The 14,162-nt window shown below is 40.8% G+C and overlaps 2 protein-coding genes across 3 annotated transcripts; one reads left to right on the plus strand and one right to left on the minus strand.

The window, feature by feature from the left end:
* Window positions 1–150: 150 nt before the first annotated feature.
* RB195_004860 (uncharacterized protein) lies at window positions 151–4,913 on the plus strand (the record flags this gene model as incomplete). 2 transcript variants are annotated; one of them, XM_064182905.1, is made up of 5 exons in its annotated part: window positions 151–184; window positions 297–377; window positions 479–561; window positions 4,701–4,721; window positions 4,812–4,913. In XM_064182905.1, the coding sequence occupies 5 exons, from the start codon at window positions 151–153 to the stop codon at window positions 4,911–4,913; spliced, it is 321 nt and encodes a 106-aa protein (XP_064034171.1). The 2 variants fall into 2 exon arrangements, with proteins under 2 accessions (XP_064034171.1, XP_064034172.1); XM_064182904.1 differs by lacking the exon at window positions 4,701–4,721.
* Window positions 4,914–5,568: 655 nt separating this feature from the next.
* RB195_004861 (uncharacterized protein) lies at window positions 5,569–14,060 on the minus strand (the record flags this gene model as incomplete). The annotated part of the gene is made up of 13 exons (XM_064182906.1): window positions 5,569–5,625; window positions 5,685–5,745; window positions 6,219–6,334; window positions 6,404–6,583; window positions 6,641–6,703; window positions 6,785–6,859; window positions 7,445–7,517; window positions 7,577–7,699; window positions 7,822–8,019; window positions 11,399–11,522; window positions 11,582–11,760; window positions 12,087–12,182; window positions 13,945–14,060. The coding sequence occupies 13 exons, from the start codon at window positions 14,058–14,060 to the stop codon at window positions 5,569–5,571; spliced, it is 1,461 nt and encodes a 486-aa protein (XP_064034173.1).
* Between the last annotated feature and the right edge of the window lie 102 nt (window positions 14,061–14,162).

Raw genomic sequence — 14,162 nt, forward strand, 5'->3', positions numbered from 1 at the left:
TTAGAACCCAACTTGGTTGTTTCTACTATGTCCAGCACTTTATTTTTTTTAGTTGCTTGTTTTCGTATTCAACGTATAATGAAGTGTCACAGTGTAGCCCTGCCAAAAAAAGTTAGGAGGTAAAAAATGAAGGAAATAATGAAGACAAGAATGATGGAGGACGTTTACTGCTTTTTTTTCCGAGGTAAAACATTTTGGAATATGCAAAGCAGTAATCTTAGAACTACTAAGGAGTTTAAGAAATACTGAGTTGGTACATTTTTTTTCGTGGAATGCTAATAACGTTGTCTTCCCAGATTTCCGAATTTCCGCCATGATAGTGGCGAGAATCATTGCTGATGGACCCATAGCCTCACAACAGTTCCGGATTTTTCTGTGTGAGTCCCACATTTTTGGAAAATTTTGTTTGTTCTCATCTGATCTGTCCTTTTGAATTTTTCTTTTTGACAAAACAAATTTAGATAAATTTGATGTTAAGCTTTGACGATAGCGCTGCTCAACGACGAGCCGCACAACGCGCATACTTTCCAGCGGTTATTTTTCATGATTTTGTATTTTTTTGTAAGTTTTTGTTTGTTTTGTTAGTTTTGTTTGTTTTTTTTGTGTTCAATGGGCTCATTTATTACTATAATTTTCAAAAAAAAAATAAAATAAACAAAAAATAAAAACAAATAATAAATATAGCTGTAGTAAAAGTTGATTGGCGCCAGATACGCAAAAACCGCGCTGTCGTCAGGGGTTGGTTCCTCTCTACTATTTAGAGATTGTGTGTCAAGTATTTAGTATAGGTATAACGGAGACTGTCCACTGTTTTCGCGTTATCGCCTGCTGAAATGTTCCAATACTCAAAGTAGTAAGACTTTCTACGATCTTTTTATATCAAGCGCGTATTCGCCTCATCCATTATTTCGTTTTCATTCTAACAATTTCAACAAAATCCAATTTTAACAATTGTGGTGATAAATCAATTACTGTCGTGACGTAATGCAGTTCTACTTCGCTCTTATCTTACGATATTGGGAAAATCTGGGAGAGGAAGCAGTCAACCGCGCTCTTATTTCTGGAGTTTCTATCTTCCTTCTTTCTCTTAGTAACTTAAGCTTACATGTCATAGATCCCCAAGATTTCTGAGACTAATGCTTAGGTTTCAAGGTCCCGACTGATTTATTTATTTACTTCCAGAAATGAGAGCGTGACTGTGTGTGCCCGTTTCTGTTTTTTCTGTTTGTTGTTTAACTGTTTCTGTTCATCTAACGAATGCAACTAACTGCGCACTGTTGTTCCATTGTTCAGTCGTATTTTGGTTGATGCCACTTCTGGGTGAAATGTAGTTGGCGGGGCGAGCACCCAGGTAGCGCTCTTACTTCTTGAAGTAAATAACTAAATTGGTCGGGACCTCAAAATCTAAGCATTGTCTTAGAGGATCTATGATCCACGCTAAAGTTACTAAGAGAAAAAAGTAAATTAGAGCGTCGAGAAGCAAGGATGCCACTAAGCGCCCTCGCCTCCCCAAATACATTTTCCCCTCATTTGTATTATCATTCAAATCTTTCGAATGGAATGACATTGCTGGGATGATTCGCATAGAAATTTTTTTAGAATTTCACAGCTAAGCGATCTGAGAAAAACGTACGTAAGGAGGTAAGCAGAACACCAAAACTCGTAAAATAATGTTGCTGACGTCACCATTCATTTTATAGCAATCTGAATTACTTTCCGTTCATTCAACTGCCAGCTGCCATATAGAAGTCACGCCTCCTTGCAATTTACAGTTAGTTATAGCCTAGTCCAATCGCGTACCATCGTACATCGCTGACGATAAGAACATTGCATAAAAACGTTTTATGCAAAAATTTGTTTATTTAAGCCATTCAAAAATACCAAAAAAAATGCTGCAACATCTCATTTAAGGGGTCGTTTTTCAATACGTTCATTCTATGTAGCCACTCCGTCCCTCTGTCGCTTGCTCGAACCTCACCCTAGAAAAGCATGCTCTCTTCTTCTGGTCGCGGTTCATGGACGTTAATTCCATTTCGACAGCGCTTCGGAGAGAAGTGATGTTAGAGTGCCTGGATATTGTTGGTTTTTCTCTCGACTATCCTCTACAGTCCTTAGGGTTTAGGGCGGAACTGTTAAGAAGTCTTTAGATGAGGCACAGAAATAAATTGTATCGGCTAATTCTTATCAGGATTTCTAACCTGGGACCTTGGAAAACATTTAAGGACGTAGAAGTCTGAGACTCTCGTGAGCGATTCGAGGACGATCGTTAAGCTTACCGCTGAGAAGAAATGCAAATTCTGAAGCAAGTTCCTCAGATCTTCCAAAATCATGTCTTGGTCTCTCCGGATTATGTGTGGAGTCCTGTATTGTCCTCGCTGGAGTGGAAGAGTCTCGTCGCAGCTTCTTTAAAGGCATCACCCCACGAATATGAGGTGGTACGGGATTCAGGTGGAGTATTCGTATACGGGATAGTAGATTATGGAGAGGGGTGTGGTTCTGTCCATTTCTTCCTAATTGCCGTAAAACACGGCCCGGAAGATGCGGCGCCGCCCAGGGCTGGCGCGCTCCAATCGAATTCCCTGTGGAAAATAGTGCGCCGGAACGCTCGAAACCGTATCTTCCGGCCTGTTTTCTACAGCAATTAGGAAGAAATGAACGGAATCACCTTCCTCCCCATAATCTACGACGCCGTAACCGAATACTCCACCGGAAATCCATACCACTCCAGATTCGTGGGGTGATGCCTTTAAGACTGTGCGCATATTCGCAGTGCCATACACAGTCGATCTAAGGTACCCGAAGAATTTAGTGATTTCAGTGGACGTCCTCCCGGCGCGAGGGCTTTCTACGACCGCCGCTCTTGGATCATATTCCATGCTTGGGTGGAGTGCACTTTTTCGAGGGCCATTTATCAATAGCAAACAGCTGGACCAGCTGGTTATAACTGCAGAGAGGCGGGGCTTTCATTCGTCGGTTTTTCCTTTGGCTGCTTTCCCGGAAGAAGTCGACGGCAAAATGTCGGGCCCAAACGTATGCATAAGCAAACATATGGTCGTATCTCTCAAACATCAGCGAACATGGTATTCTACGGAAGCTTGATTTCCATTGTGCTAAGGATGATTCTCATTAGAAATTACTTTATTTTTATTTTCGTTACTTTCGCTTAAAGAAAATGGAGGGCAAGGTGCCTGGCGCTAATCAGTCCGCTTGGAATGCCCTAACGCGCTCACTTCGATCCGGATTCGTTTGAGGTTTACGAATGCGTGTTTAGCCTATAGAGCGACTTGCGGAGGCTAGCCGACGTTTTAAGTCAGTGTTTTTATCCTTCCAGAGAACTCTGGTGCCAGTTTATCGACCCCTGAGGGACGAAAGACTTGACTGGATTTGAAGCAACCTCGAGCCATCGATCAACCATGCAGTCGCAGCGATTCTTAGTGCTAACTGCGCTACAAACGCTCATGAAAAAAAATGATCTGAAACTAATTGTGCTGGTATTGTCTAGGAAAGTATCCTCGAAATGATAAAAGCAGTTCAGGAAACCGCTGAGGGTTGAACATTTTCATAATCAATAAAATTCCTTTAAAAACAAACAAACTGAAGTATTTAAAATAAACACACAGAAATTTTGCAGAAAAAGGCGGTCCGAAGAGTTTTTTTGACAGATTATGTAGAAAGATATAAACATCTTTATTGTATAAATGATTAGCACATTTCTTCGACAGACAATTTGTAAAAAAGGATATTACTTTTGGTTTGCATGAAAGACTTTTGTGAAACGCTTTTGTACCTCTACCCCCCCCGACTGGATTCTCGTTCATTTTCAGTGTAACTTAGAATAGTATGATAGATTTTTAGAATAATGTTTGCTTATCCTAATTAGACCTACCGCTTTTCTGACCATATATTGTTTTTTGAATTGAAAGATGGCGTAAAAAGTCTGACATTAAGAGAAGAAGTAAGGACGTATAGTTTTTAACAACTTATTAATAACAAAGAAGTATTAAAATATAAGACCTGTCGATGATTCATTTACTGCCCTTCGCCCTGAATTGGAAAGGATCCCGGAAATAGGTTACTGCTCAGTTTTGAGGTCATCATAGTTCACGAATCGTTTTCCGTACAGAATAATATTACTATGTTGTCGGAGATTTGATGGATATAAGGGACTTAAGTACTACTTAGTACTCTAGTAGTTAGTACTTTACTCTAGTAAGACAAACTTTAACCGCGCGCCTCCTTGATATCACCCTTACTTTTGTCTGGAGATGGAATTCTGATTTGGAGAAAAACGGTGCAGCTTTCGATAGGTCTACCTAAGGGTATAAACGACTCAAGCACCAAGATTCACCCATCATCGTCCAGTATTTCCACTTAATGGGCGCTCTTGAAAAGAAACGAACCTCCAGTGGATTTGCGCTGCTTACTGTATGAATGTTACCATCCCCTCTGTGCGTTCTGAGATCATCTATTTCACAAAAGAGTTACACATAATTGTCCGAGTGCTTCTGACTTCACTCTTAACACTGATTTTTGTTCCCATTGAGATTATCAGCGACGTTCGTTTTACCTGTTCGGAAAACTTGCTCGTTCCACATTTGAATCGGTTATTATAGATGTTACCAATGAGGATTTCTCCGAAGATAACAAGACAAAAGCGAGAGATTATCCTGACGTTTGACGATAGTTTGAATTTGTTCTAGCTACTATGTGCCTATTCGCGAGTACGTAGGTGTTGTATTTTACTCACGCAGCTTGGGAAATGAGTACACCACAAGATCCCTCACAAGGTTCAATTAATTGATATCTTGTAGGCACAGACTGACGCTGTCCAGACGACCGCAAAGGCTGTGAGCGCAGTTTCCAACGAGGGCGGAAGCGGGCAGCCAAAAACCAAACGTGACCAGAATGTCTAAGCATCTGCAATGACGCGTGCACTTGCTCTCCTCAACATACACACAACGGTGATTCAACTGTAGATGATATAAACTTGAAGAAAAAATCCTTCAAGAAAGGATGCAGTGTACTTGATTGTTTTTCCTTTCAATTTTATTGGCTTCAGGATTTATATTTCGGTGATAGAGAATATCTAAAACCCTTTAATTATTATTATTTATTTATTTTATGCATCTCAATAATATCTCCGACTGTATTATTACTAACTACTACTGTTTATTATTACTCGTAATCAAAATATTTAATTTGGCACTATGTGTTCGTACTACTACGAAAACCACTCGGAATTACAAGCCATAGCGATTACATTATTTGTATGTACAATTGTTAGGCAAGTAGCACGTTATCCACTTAAAAAGTAGCGCTTAAGAAAAAACATGTGCCCTCGGGATACTATAGGGGAAGTCCATAGCATATGCAAGAAAGAAATACGTTCGGAGAAGAAAAGGATTTTTCCTAAAGGTTCCTATAGTTGGGAGTATTCAACTCATATCTGAGCTAATGGTATATGTCTGCAGGAGCTGATCTCTGCGGAAGAAGGCTGCATCTAATTTAATGTGCATGCATGAGCTCATAACCGAGGCAAGATGTATGTGACTAGTAGGAGCTCATCTTCTAAGACTGTTGTTGAATCTTCTTCAGTGCTTCATCCCTGTGTTGTTCAAGTTGTTTCTATAACGAAAAAAAAAACAGTGGATAAAAAGTGGAGAAAATAAACAATCCTAAAGTACCTTTCGCTCCAACAGTTTCCGATAGTCGTCCAAATGAGCAAGATTCATAATGGCGTTGTGCCTGGAATTGGAATCTTCCCTGTATATGATCAATGTAACTACCACTGATAAAGTTCTTGAAGGAACACAGAAAGGAAGGAAAAGATCAGACATTTTCAATGTAATAACGTTTCGCTACAGTACAATCAATTCACAGTGTGTGCCCACAGCTGTATGCGCTGTTAGCAGTGGTCGAAAGGAAGCACTGCAGTGAAAGCATATAGGTGAGAATAACCGAAAGCGAAAGCATGTAGGTGAGAATGGTCGAAGATATTGTTAATTTTAATGTTATCCATGCTAAAAGTATCTAATTTGTAAAATACAAAGATATTTCTGGGAAATCCTCATACAAAATTTGTGCTTTTTGTACCACGTGCCTTTGAAAAACCTACGGCTACTTGTCGAAAAAAGCACAAGCACAACTTCAAATCAAGGTAGAAATTTGAAGGAAATCAGTAAGAAACAGAAGATATTGTCACGCGGATAAAAACTAACTTGTCTGCAAGGGCTCGCTGCAAACTAAGATCATGGTCATAGAGCTCGTGACAAGCAGCGATATGCTCATTGTATATTTGTTCTGATTCATCTTCGCCGATTATTGGATCAGGTGGCTGTAATAATTCTGTAATGATTTTACTAACAGAATATGTAACATAAAAAGATCCTTATGAATGACATACGCGTAATGAATGATCTATGTAATCTAGCACGTTTGCAGGCATTTCGATCGATTGTGTTCTTAGCCGCGACCGATCATTCTCGGTTTGTTGGATGCAAGTGATCTCCGAATGAGATCGGATATTCCTCATCTGAGGAGTAGCATCTTCACCTTCTACGGAAGATGTGCTAGGTACGCCGTTCTAGAAAGGGGTATTTATTCATCTATGTAGTTATCTCTAAATTATAAGGTGGCTCACAATATGTATCAATGTCGATTGATCTGAACGGCCTCTTCGATGTCGTGGGTATGATGGAGTGGCCTGGAATAGCATTAGGTTACAAAAGAGAAGGAGAAGATCAAATAATCGCCGGAAAGAATATGGGAGAGATTGCGCATTTACCGATCTTGGTTGAGGGGTGATAGCCGGCTCGTTTGTGGTACTATCTATGAGCGGATCATTACCATTGGGGAATGCCTAAAAGATAGCAGAGGTTCGTAACTATTCCATAATGTTTATAAAGTAAAGCAAGGTTATGACCTCATTAAACCTTCAAAAATTAGTGAACTTGCTGTTTTAAAAACCTCTCATAGGCATTGTTCATATGCACCTACTCTTAGAAGGAAAACCTCTCACCTAATGTTCAGAAAACAAAAGAAATGTATCGGTGACATAGTAAGGCCCAAACGACACGAAACGCTGTGCAGTTCCGTAAACGGCTGCGCTTGAAACGGCGCGGTAGAGAGAGCGGTTGAGACTGAGGTTGGTCCATCGCGAACTGAGTGGTGCTAGCATGGGTCCCAATTGGATCCTAACCACTACGCTCCTCTGTACCGCTGCACAGCCGTTTACGCAACTGCACCGAGCTCCATGCTATTTTGATCCGACTAAATCCCAAGATCCTTCTACGAAAAGATTTATAATTGTAAGTTACATTAAATCTTCTAATCTTTCTCACTAATACTCGCTAACAAAACAGAAAAAAGTAGAATGATTTGACACAAAGAAAAAACTGTGAAAACACGCCCAGGGAAGAAAATAAATAAAACAAAGCGAACTTACCTCTCTCAACAACGAAAAGTACCTCATCACTTGCTCACTATTTGGCCGCTTGTCTGGATCGTCGTTCCAGCACCTATTACATAATACACTAATGGCACCACTCACCCCATGAACTAATGAAAAACGGATAACCTTTCATAGAACCGTGACAATACAGGATCACATGTTAGTTGCGGTGGTCGCAGGTTTGTCGTTACTATATTCCAGTATATTACGTAAGCATCGTGCGGATGTGACGCCAGATACGGTGAGTCACTGTAATATTTACTACACATTTTTCTGCATAGCGGTGCAAATTATCTTTTGCTTTGGGACGGAGGAACGAGTATGATAGTCTTTTATAAACTTTTCGAGAATTTTAATGAAATGAAACTCACCGCCGCGCTATGATTTGCCACATGATGATGCCAAAACTGTAGACATCACATTTTGCTGTATACTGCTTCGAACCACGTATGATTTCTGGAGCCATCGTTATTGGTGTGCCTCGGTTTAAGGTCATTGATTCATGTAACGTCGTAAATGTGCCAAAGTCACATACTTTCAGTGTGTGATAGCGGTTGCAAAGTAGAAGGCTGTAAATGAGGTTCTGTAGCTCACAGACAAATCTTTGTAGGAAAAAAATCGCAGTTCAGTATGTCTTTGCTTCGAGCGCAACTGCGCCGTGCTTCATGTCGTTTTGACCCTACTATATCAGTCATTGCGACCAAAAGATAATGGCTAGAAAGGGATCTTTGCTTGGTAAAAAGCTAGAAAAAAATCTTCCTTTGTAAAGTTAGAGCTGAGCAAGCTCATAAAACCATATAACATTTAAAGGCATCACCCCACGAATCTGAGGTGGTACGGAATTCAGGTGGAGTATTCGTATACGGGATAGTAGATTATGGAGAGGGGGATGATTCCGTCCATTTCTTCCTAATTGCCGTAAAGAAGGGCCCGGAAGATGCGGCGCGTGCACAAGGCTGGCGCGCTCCGGTTGAACTCATTGTAGAAAATAGCGCCGGATCGCTTGAAGCCGTATCGTCCGAGCCGTTTTTTACGGCAATTAGGAAGGAATGGACGGAATCACCCCCCTCTCCTTAATCGACGATCCCGTATGCGAATACTCCACCTGAAATCCGCACCACCTCAGATTCGTGGGGTGATGCCTTTAACTAAGAGTAACCTGTCCTGTAATGTGTTTCACATGTCTTTCTGTGAATGTTGACAATGGTTCGTGGCTAGGATGCTCGCCTGCGAAGCGGGTAGCGCTGCTTCGATCCCCGCCGACGGAACATTTTTCATCTTTCTGGAGTATTTTCGTGACACACAGACAAGCACACACACACACACATACAAACATTGAATAAGCGCGTTATTATATAGCATGGTGTTTTTCTATTTTCTTCTCCAATCATATGTAGTCTCTGTAATCGATTATACACTATTGAAATCAGCGTATCAAGAAATTGACGTAGAGTCGAAGCCTGATGGAAACATTCAGAGTTCGGAGTGTAGATTACGAACCCCGCTCAGTTCCCCCTATTCGTGAAGAAAAAAAAAACGACGTTCGTTCCTACGAGGTAAGTTGGAACGCACCACCTTCGTGCAGGCGCAGCATCCACGATCAGCGAACGGTCAAGAATCAATTATGTTTCCTCAGCAGCCAATTCGAATATTATCAACGAATAGGCTGCTGAGGGGACCGGAACTTGGGGTGCGTTTCAGCGTACCTTGTGGGAAGTAAAGCGGTTCTCACGCCTTTTTTAGGACGACTACAGCACAGTAAACCGTGCCACGCAAATATTCGTGATCCGCACCTCACACTCTATGTTTTTCATCAGGTTTCCGAATTACGTAAGTTTCGTGAAATGCTATCTGCCTTTAAACTTGGGCAACTAATAATCCCTCCTTCGTAAGTTGGTAACGACCAATCGAGCTACGATATGAAGGCGTGACAATTGAAAACACCTCGTTAAGAAATTAAGTGAGGAACTACAATGAGCAACACAGGGAAAAGAAAATAGAAAGAGCAAGCAACTCTCTGTCCTTTCTCACTGTGTACTTTGTATCACAAAAAACAACAGCCAAGTAACAGGTGATTACGGTTGAAAAGAAAGACTCTCCGAACCTCCTTTTTGTTTGTGTTATTTTTCACCACTCTTTCCGTTTAACAGTACATGAATAGGATTGCGCAGTCTTAGTAAAATTCTTTTCCATTAGTTTTATAATTTGTTCTGCTCCTAGGGCCCCTCCCCTATGATCCTATTTTGTAAGAATTCAATTTTTGTCCCGCTTTGTGCGTAATTGTGCATGCTTGTTGTAATCGGAGTCATGCTAAAATTCCAAAATCAATCCTTGATAAAGGTTAACTATGCACAGCTATACGAAAAAATATAGGAAGGAAATTAAATCCTTACAAACTAAGACTTAGAATAAAACAAACCACCCAGCTAAAGAATAGTCGAGTCAAAACGACATGAAGCACGGACAGTTGCATGAGCGGCTGCGCTCAAAGAGGTGCGGTGGAGACAGCGGTTGGAATCGAGGTGGGACTACGGCGATCTGCAGAGATGGGAGGCGGTAGCGAGGATCCTCATACGATCCCAACCACTACGCTCCACGGCACCCGCTTCGAGCGCAACCGCTCATGCAGCTGTGCTTCATATCGTTTTGACCCAACTATAAAAGGATATTACCGAGGCCACTTGGTCCTGATGACTCATGCACTATTATACGAAAAAAGGGATGAAAATCCATTCAAAAAGAAAAAAAAACAAAAAAGGAAGGAAATCCACCAAATTTGGAAAGTCAGGACAAAAAAAGAGCACTAGACAAGTTTAAAATTTCGTAACATACGTAGACTAACGTTTAAAAAATTCAAAAACAAATAAATTAAGGAGAAAAAGGGATGGAAGACTATAATAATAAACATAAACTCTGAGGACCTTGTCGTGCTCTGTGGAAAACACAGATACGTTCGCTCACGACTCCTCACGATTTACCTTTACGCCCAAAACCTGCGGCTGGACACTAATCCAGTAGTACAGTACTTCGGTGAGATAATGTGTTTTACGAGGAGACAAAATAAATTTCTGTGCTTTTCGCTCCTCTTCGTCTCCACGAACTATTTCGAATTCGTCGAATGTTTCGCAAGTTGACTGCGACTAACTCCACTGACTTGTGCGAAATCACTCACAGCGTCAATCACATCACAGCATTCTTCACTGCGCTGCCTAAATTCGACCTTAGTCGAGCATACTCGATGGCGCAACTATCCGTCCAGCCAGTCGAACTAGCTTTACTGCACACACTCATGATCGCTTTCAAATTAATGTGCATAGAATGCTTTTCGAAACAAAATTTTCTATCGATTTTACTACACGTTGAAATTTAATCATTAGCTCAACATTGAAAAGACGAGTACTAACCCCCTAGAACAAAGCCACTTTGCTGCACAATTCTAGAGTCAATGCGGAACCGCTTCGCGGCGGTTATGTCCATCTGTACAAATGCATCAATACGGAGCATTCTGCTGTCATGTCTCTCTCAATTTTAACTGTCTTTTGTTTTTGAGACCGAATCTGAGAGCTACTCAATCCTTTCCCAGATGTACCTCACTTTTCTTTTTGCTGTGCTCTTTTGTCAACCGTTGGACTTTGCGCTACTCTTACAGTGAAGTCACTGTTTATTTTCTCCTGAAGGAGAAATTAATGAAAGCGACCCTTGATTATCACATATTTCAAGAAAAGAATTACAAAAGTGCATAGTCCCGTATTAAAGCATCTTAGTTCATGCACAAAAAATCATCAGAAGCGGATAGGGATTCTCGTCGACACAGCCATAGATCTTAGATCTATTTTTTTTTAATTGAAGCAAATTTTGAACAGAATGAAAGCAAGAGAAACAAAACAGCTGAAGAACATCAAACAATTTAAGAAGAAAAGAAAAGTTGGACGAAAGTGAAGGACTCACTTTTGCAACTTTAGATCTCTGTGGACATGATTCCTCGAATGGAAATAATTCATTGCATCTGATAACTGGTACAACCATGAAATAGCATGATCTATTTTATATTCAATAGTCCTTTTCGTGATCACTACAAAATACACAGATTTAGGAATTATTTCACTTCAAGTAAAGATCATAACAACTCACAGAAGGCAAGATTGCAATCCATCAACTCCATTGCAACACCCGTACCATTCTTAGGACAGTCGTAAAAACCGAAAATTTTTATGCAGTTCGGATGATTTATGTGAGTGAGGATCACTTTGGCCTCTCGTATTAGACTTTCTCGATGAGAGGGATCCGTACCATACTTTATCGCTATGTTCCTAAACAGACAGACCGACACTTATCTTCTCTGGAATGCCATCCATTAAGATACATTTCAAGGGAAAACTGCGCAGAAGCCGTACACATGACTAAAGTTCCCAAGCTCTCCAACGAAGGCAAACTTCTACCACTCCTCTTTCGAAACAAACAAAAAACTGAACTAAACCCTTCATTCTTTTGCTTGCAATTCTACTTCTCCCACTTTCCATGCTAATTCATCACTGAATTATTTGGATAAACTTTAAAAAACAAACGAACTAGAAATTAGAAAATCAAAGAAAAAAGATGTACATTTGAGAGGATAGCTTTGATAGAAAGAACTTACTCCCACGGCGAATCAGGATTGAACCGAAACCTGCATTTGATTACGTGACCGAATGTGCCTTCGCCTAATCTCGTGCTGTTGAGATCATCGATTTGACTGCAATCACATGTAGATTATCTATGAGCCAACAACCTTTCTCTTTATAGAGTTCTGACAATCAATATAAAGATGCAAGTTCACCAAGTAGTTCCGATATTGCTTTTTTGTAGCCCTATCTCTAGTTTTGGACATTAATTAACATAAAGGATAAAGGATAAACTTTCTGGCGTTAATCAATGCGCCTGGGATGCGCCCCTACATTCACTTCAATTCAGAATCGTTAGAGGTTCACGAACGTGTAACTGGCCTGTACAATGACTTGCGGTAGCTAGCCGATGCGTCAAGTCAGTGTTTTTATCCTCCCAGACAAGTCTGGTACCAATTTATCGACCCCGGAGGGACGAAAGGATTGGTAAGCACTAAGGCGGACTCGAACCTCCGATCGTTAGTGCAGGATGCGGGACCTCTAACCACTACACTACATCCGCCCCATTAATTAATTAACATAGTCGAACAAAATTATTTTTTTATGATTGTATTATAGGTAGGTGATGGTAGAAGAACTTATTTTGAACGGGGATGAAATTTTAAGTAAAAACAAAACAAAATCTACTCATTGCCAGCTGCGATCATCCTTACTCCCTTAGTTCTTCGAATTGATCGGACGCACCAGTAATTCCTACATTTATCCCGTTTGCAAGCTTTAGTCGCCCAGTAGATTTTCCTTTCGAGGAGGACACGCAGAGGATCATATCTTTGTTTGACGGATTTCAGGAAAAGGTCCTACCATCGATCGGGTCGCGAGTCTTCCTGGACTGCATCTAATATGGCGTGGAACCCTGTCCCTCACAGCTCTAGCGCTTCATGTGTCCGGCCTAGCTAATTCCGTCTCATTTACATTACATTGCGTTACATTTCCGTCTCAACCGAGTCGAAGGTCTTCTTTATGTCGTTGAAGGTGAGCCAAAGTAGCATCTTGTATTCTCGCCATATCAAAGCTAAGTTTCCGTACAATATGAATGTGGTCAATCGTGCTGATCCTTTTTGAAGCTCTGCTTCCTCGCATTGCTTTTCTTCATCTAACTTTTTCAATCCTGTTAAATGCAGCGCACCGCGATAACAATGTTGAGATCTCTGTGGGGAAATATAGAGTTCGAGATGTAGATTACGAGTATGAGCGTCGCCCACTCAATCTCCACTAATCGTACTGAAAAAGGTGCTTTTCCTACGAGGTACGTGAAAACCCCTCTGCACTCTGAAGAGACCGGAGCCATGCGCCTGCGTGGCGAGTTCCAACGTTTCCAGTAGGAACAAAAATTTTCTATTCCGTTTTTGATGGGAATTATGAGTGTACATAGAAAATTTCAACTTTTTTATAGCTTGATGTTGGTGCGTAAGCGACAAAGATAGTCAGATAGCTTCCATTGGACCACATCTTTTCGGCAGACATCCTCAGACTCTTTACGCAGAGCATAACATTGAATAGTACGTAGAATGACGCGACCGACGCAGCATAGCCATATATTCCAGTAGGAACAAACGTTTCATTCCACCGGAAACATGAAATGTAACGCTTTCTGATCAGTAAGCTCTTTTACCTACAAAATCTATGAATGTAAGTGAGGGAGAAGAAGCAGGGAACCACTTAAAATCAATTGAACAGTCGCTTACATTCCAAAGTGATTGTCTCGAAACAAAAAAAAAAGAAGAAAGAAAAAGAAACTGAAGCAGTAGTAAGCAATTTTGGCAGTATCTTATTAAGAGATTACAACGAAAGATGTCAAAGAAAGCGCAGTAATAGTTCAAACTAAAAGATTACCTTGGGTGGATTTTCGGGATGTCAATAGTGGCGCATAAATCTGCGTCCTGAGTTGACTTCGTCAAGAAATGCCTCCGTGTTGGTGTAGGGGATTTACTCGAAGTCGGTGATTCCATAAGGTCATGAAATCTGGAATCTGAAGCAACTACAGTCTTATTTTTGGAAGTAGAAAGCCGGAGAAAGCCCGACGAAGCTGCCGGAGATAAATGCAACACTAG

Source organism: Necator americanus, chromosome I (genome assembly GCF_031761385.1).
Source record: "Necator americanus strain Aroian chromosome I, whole genome shotgun sequence".
Taxonomy (NCBI): Eukaryota; Metazoa; Nematoda; class Chromadorea; order Rhabditida; family Ancylostomatidae; genus Necator; species Necator americanus.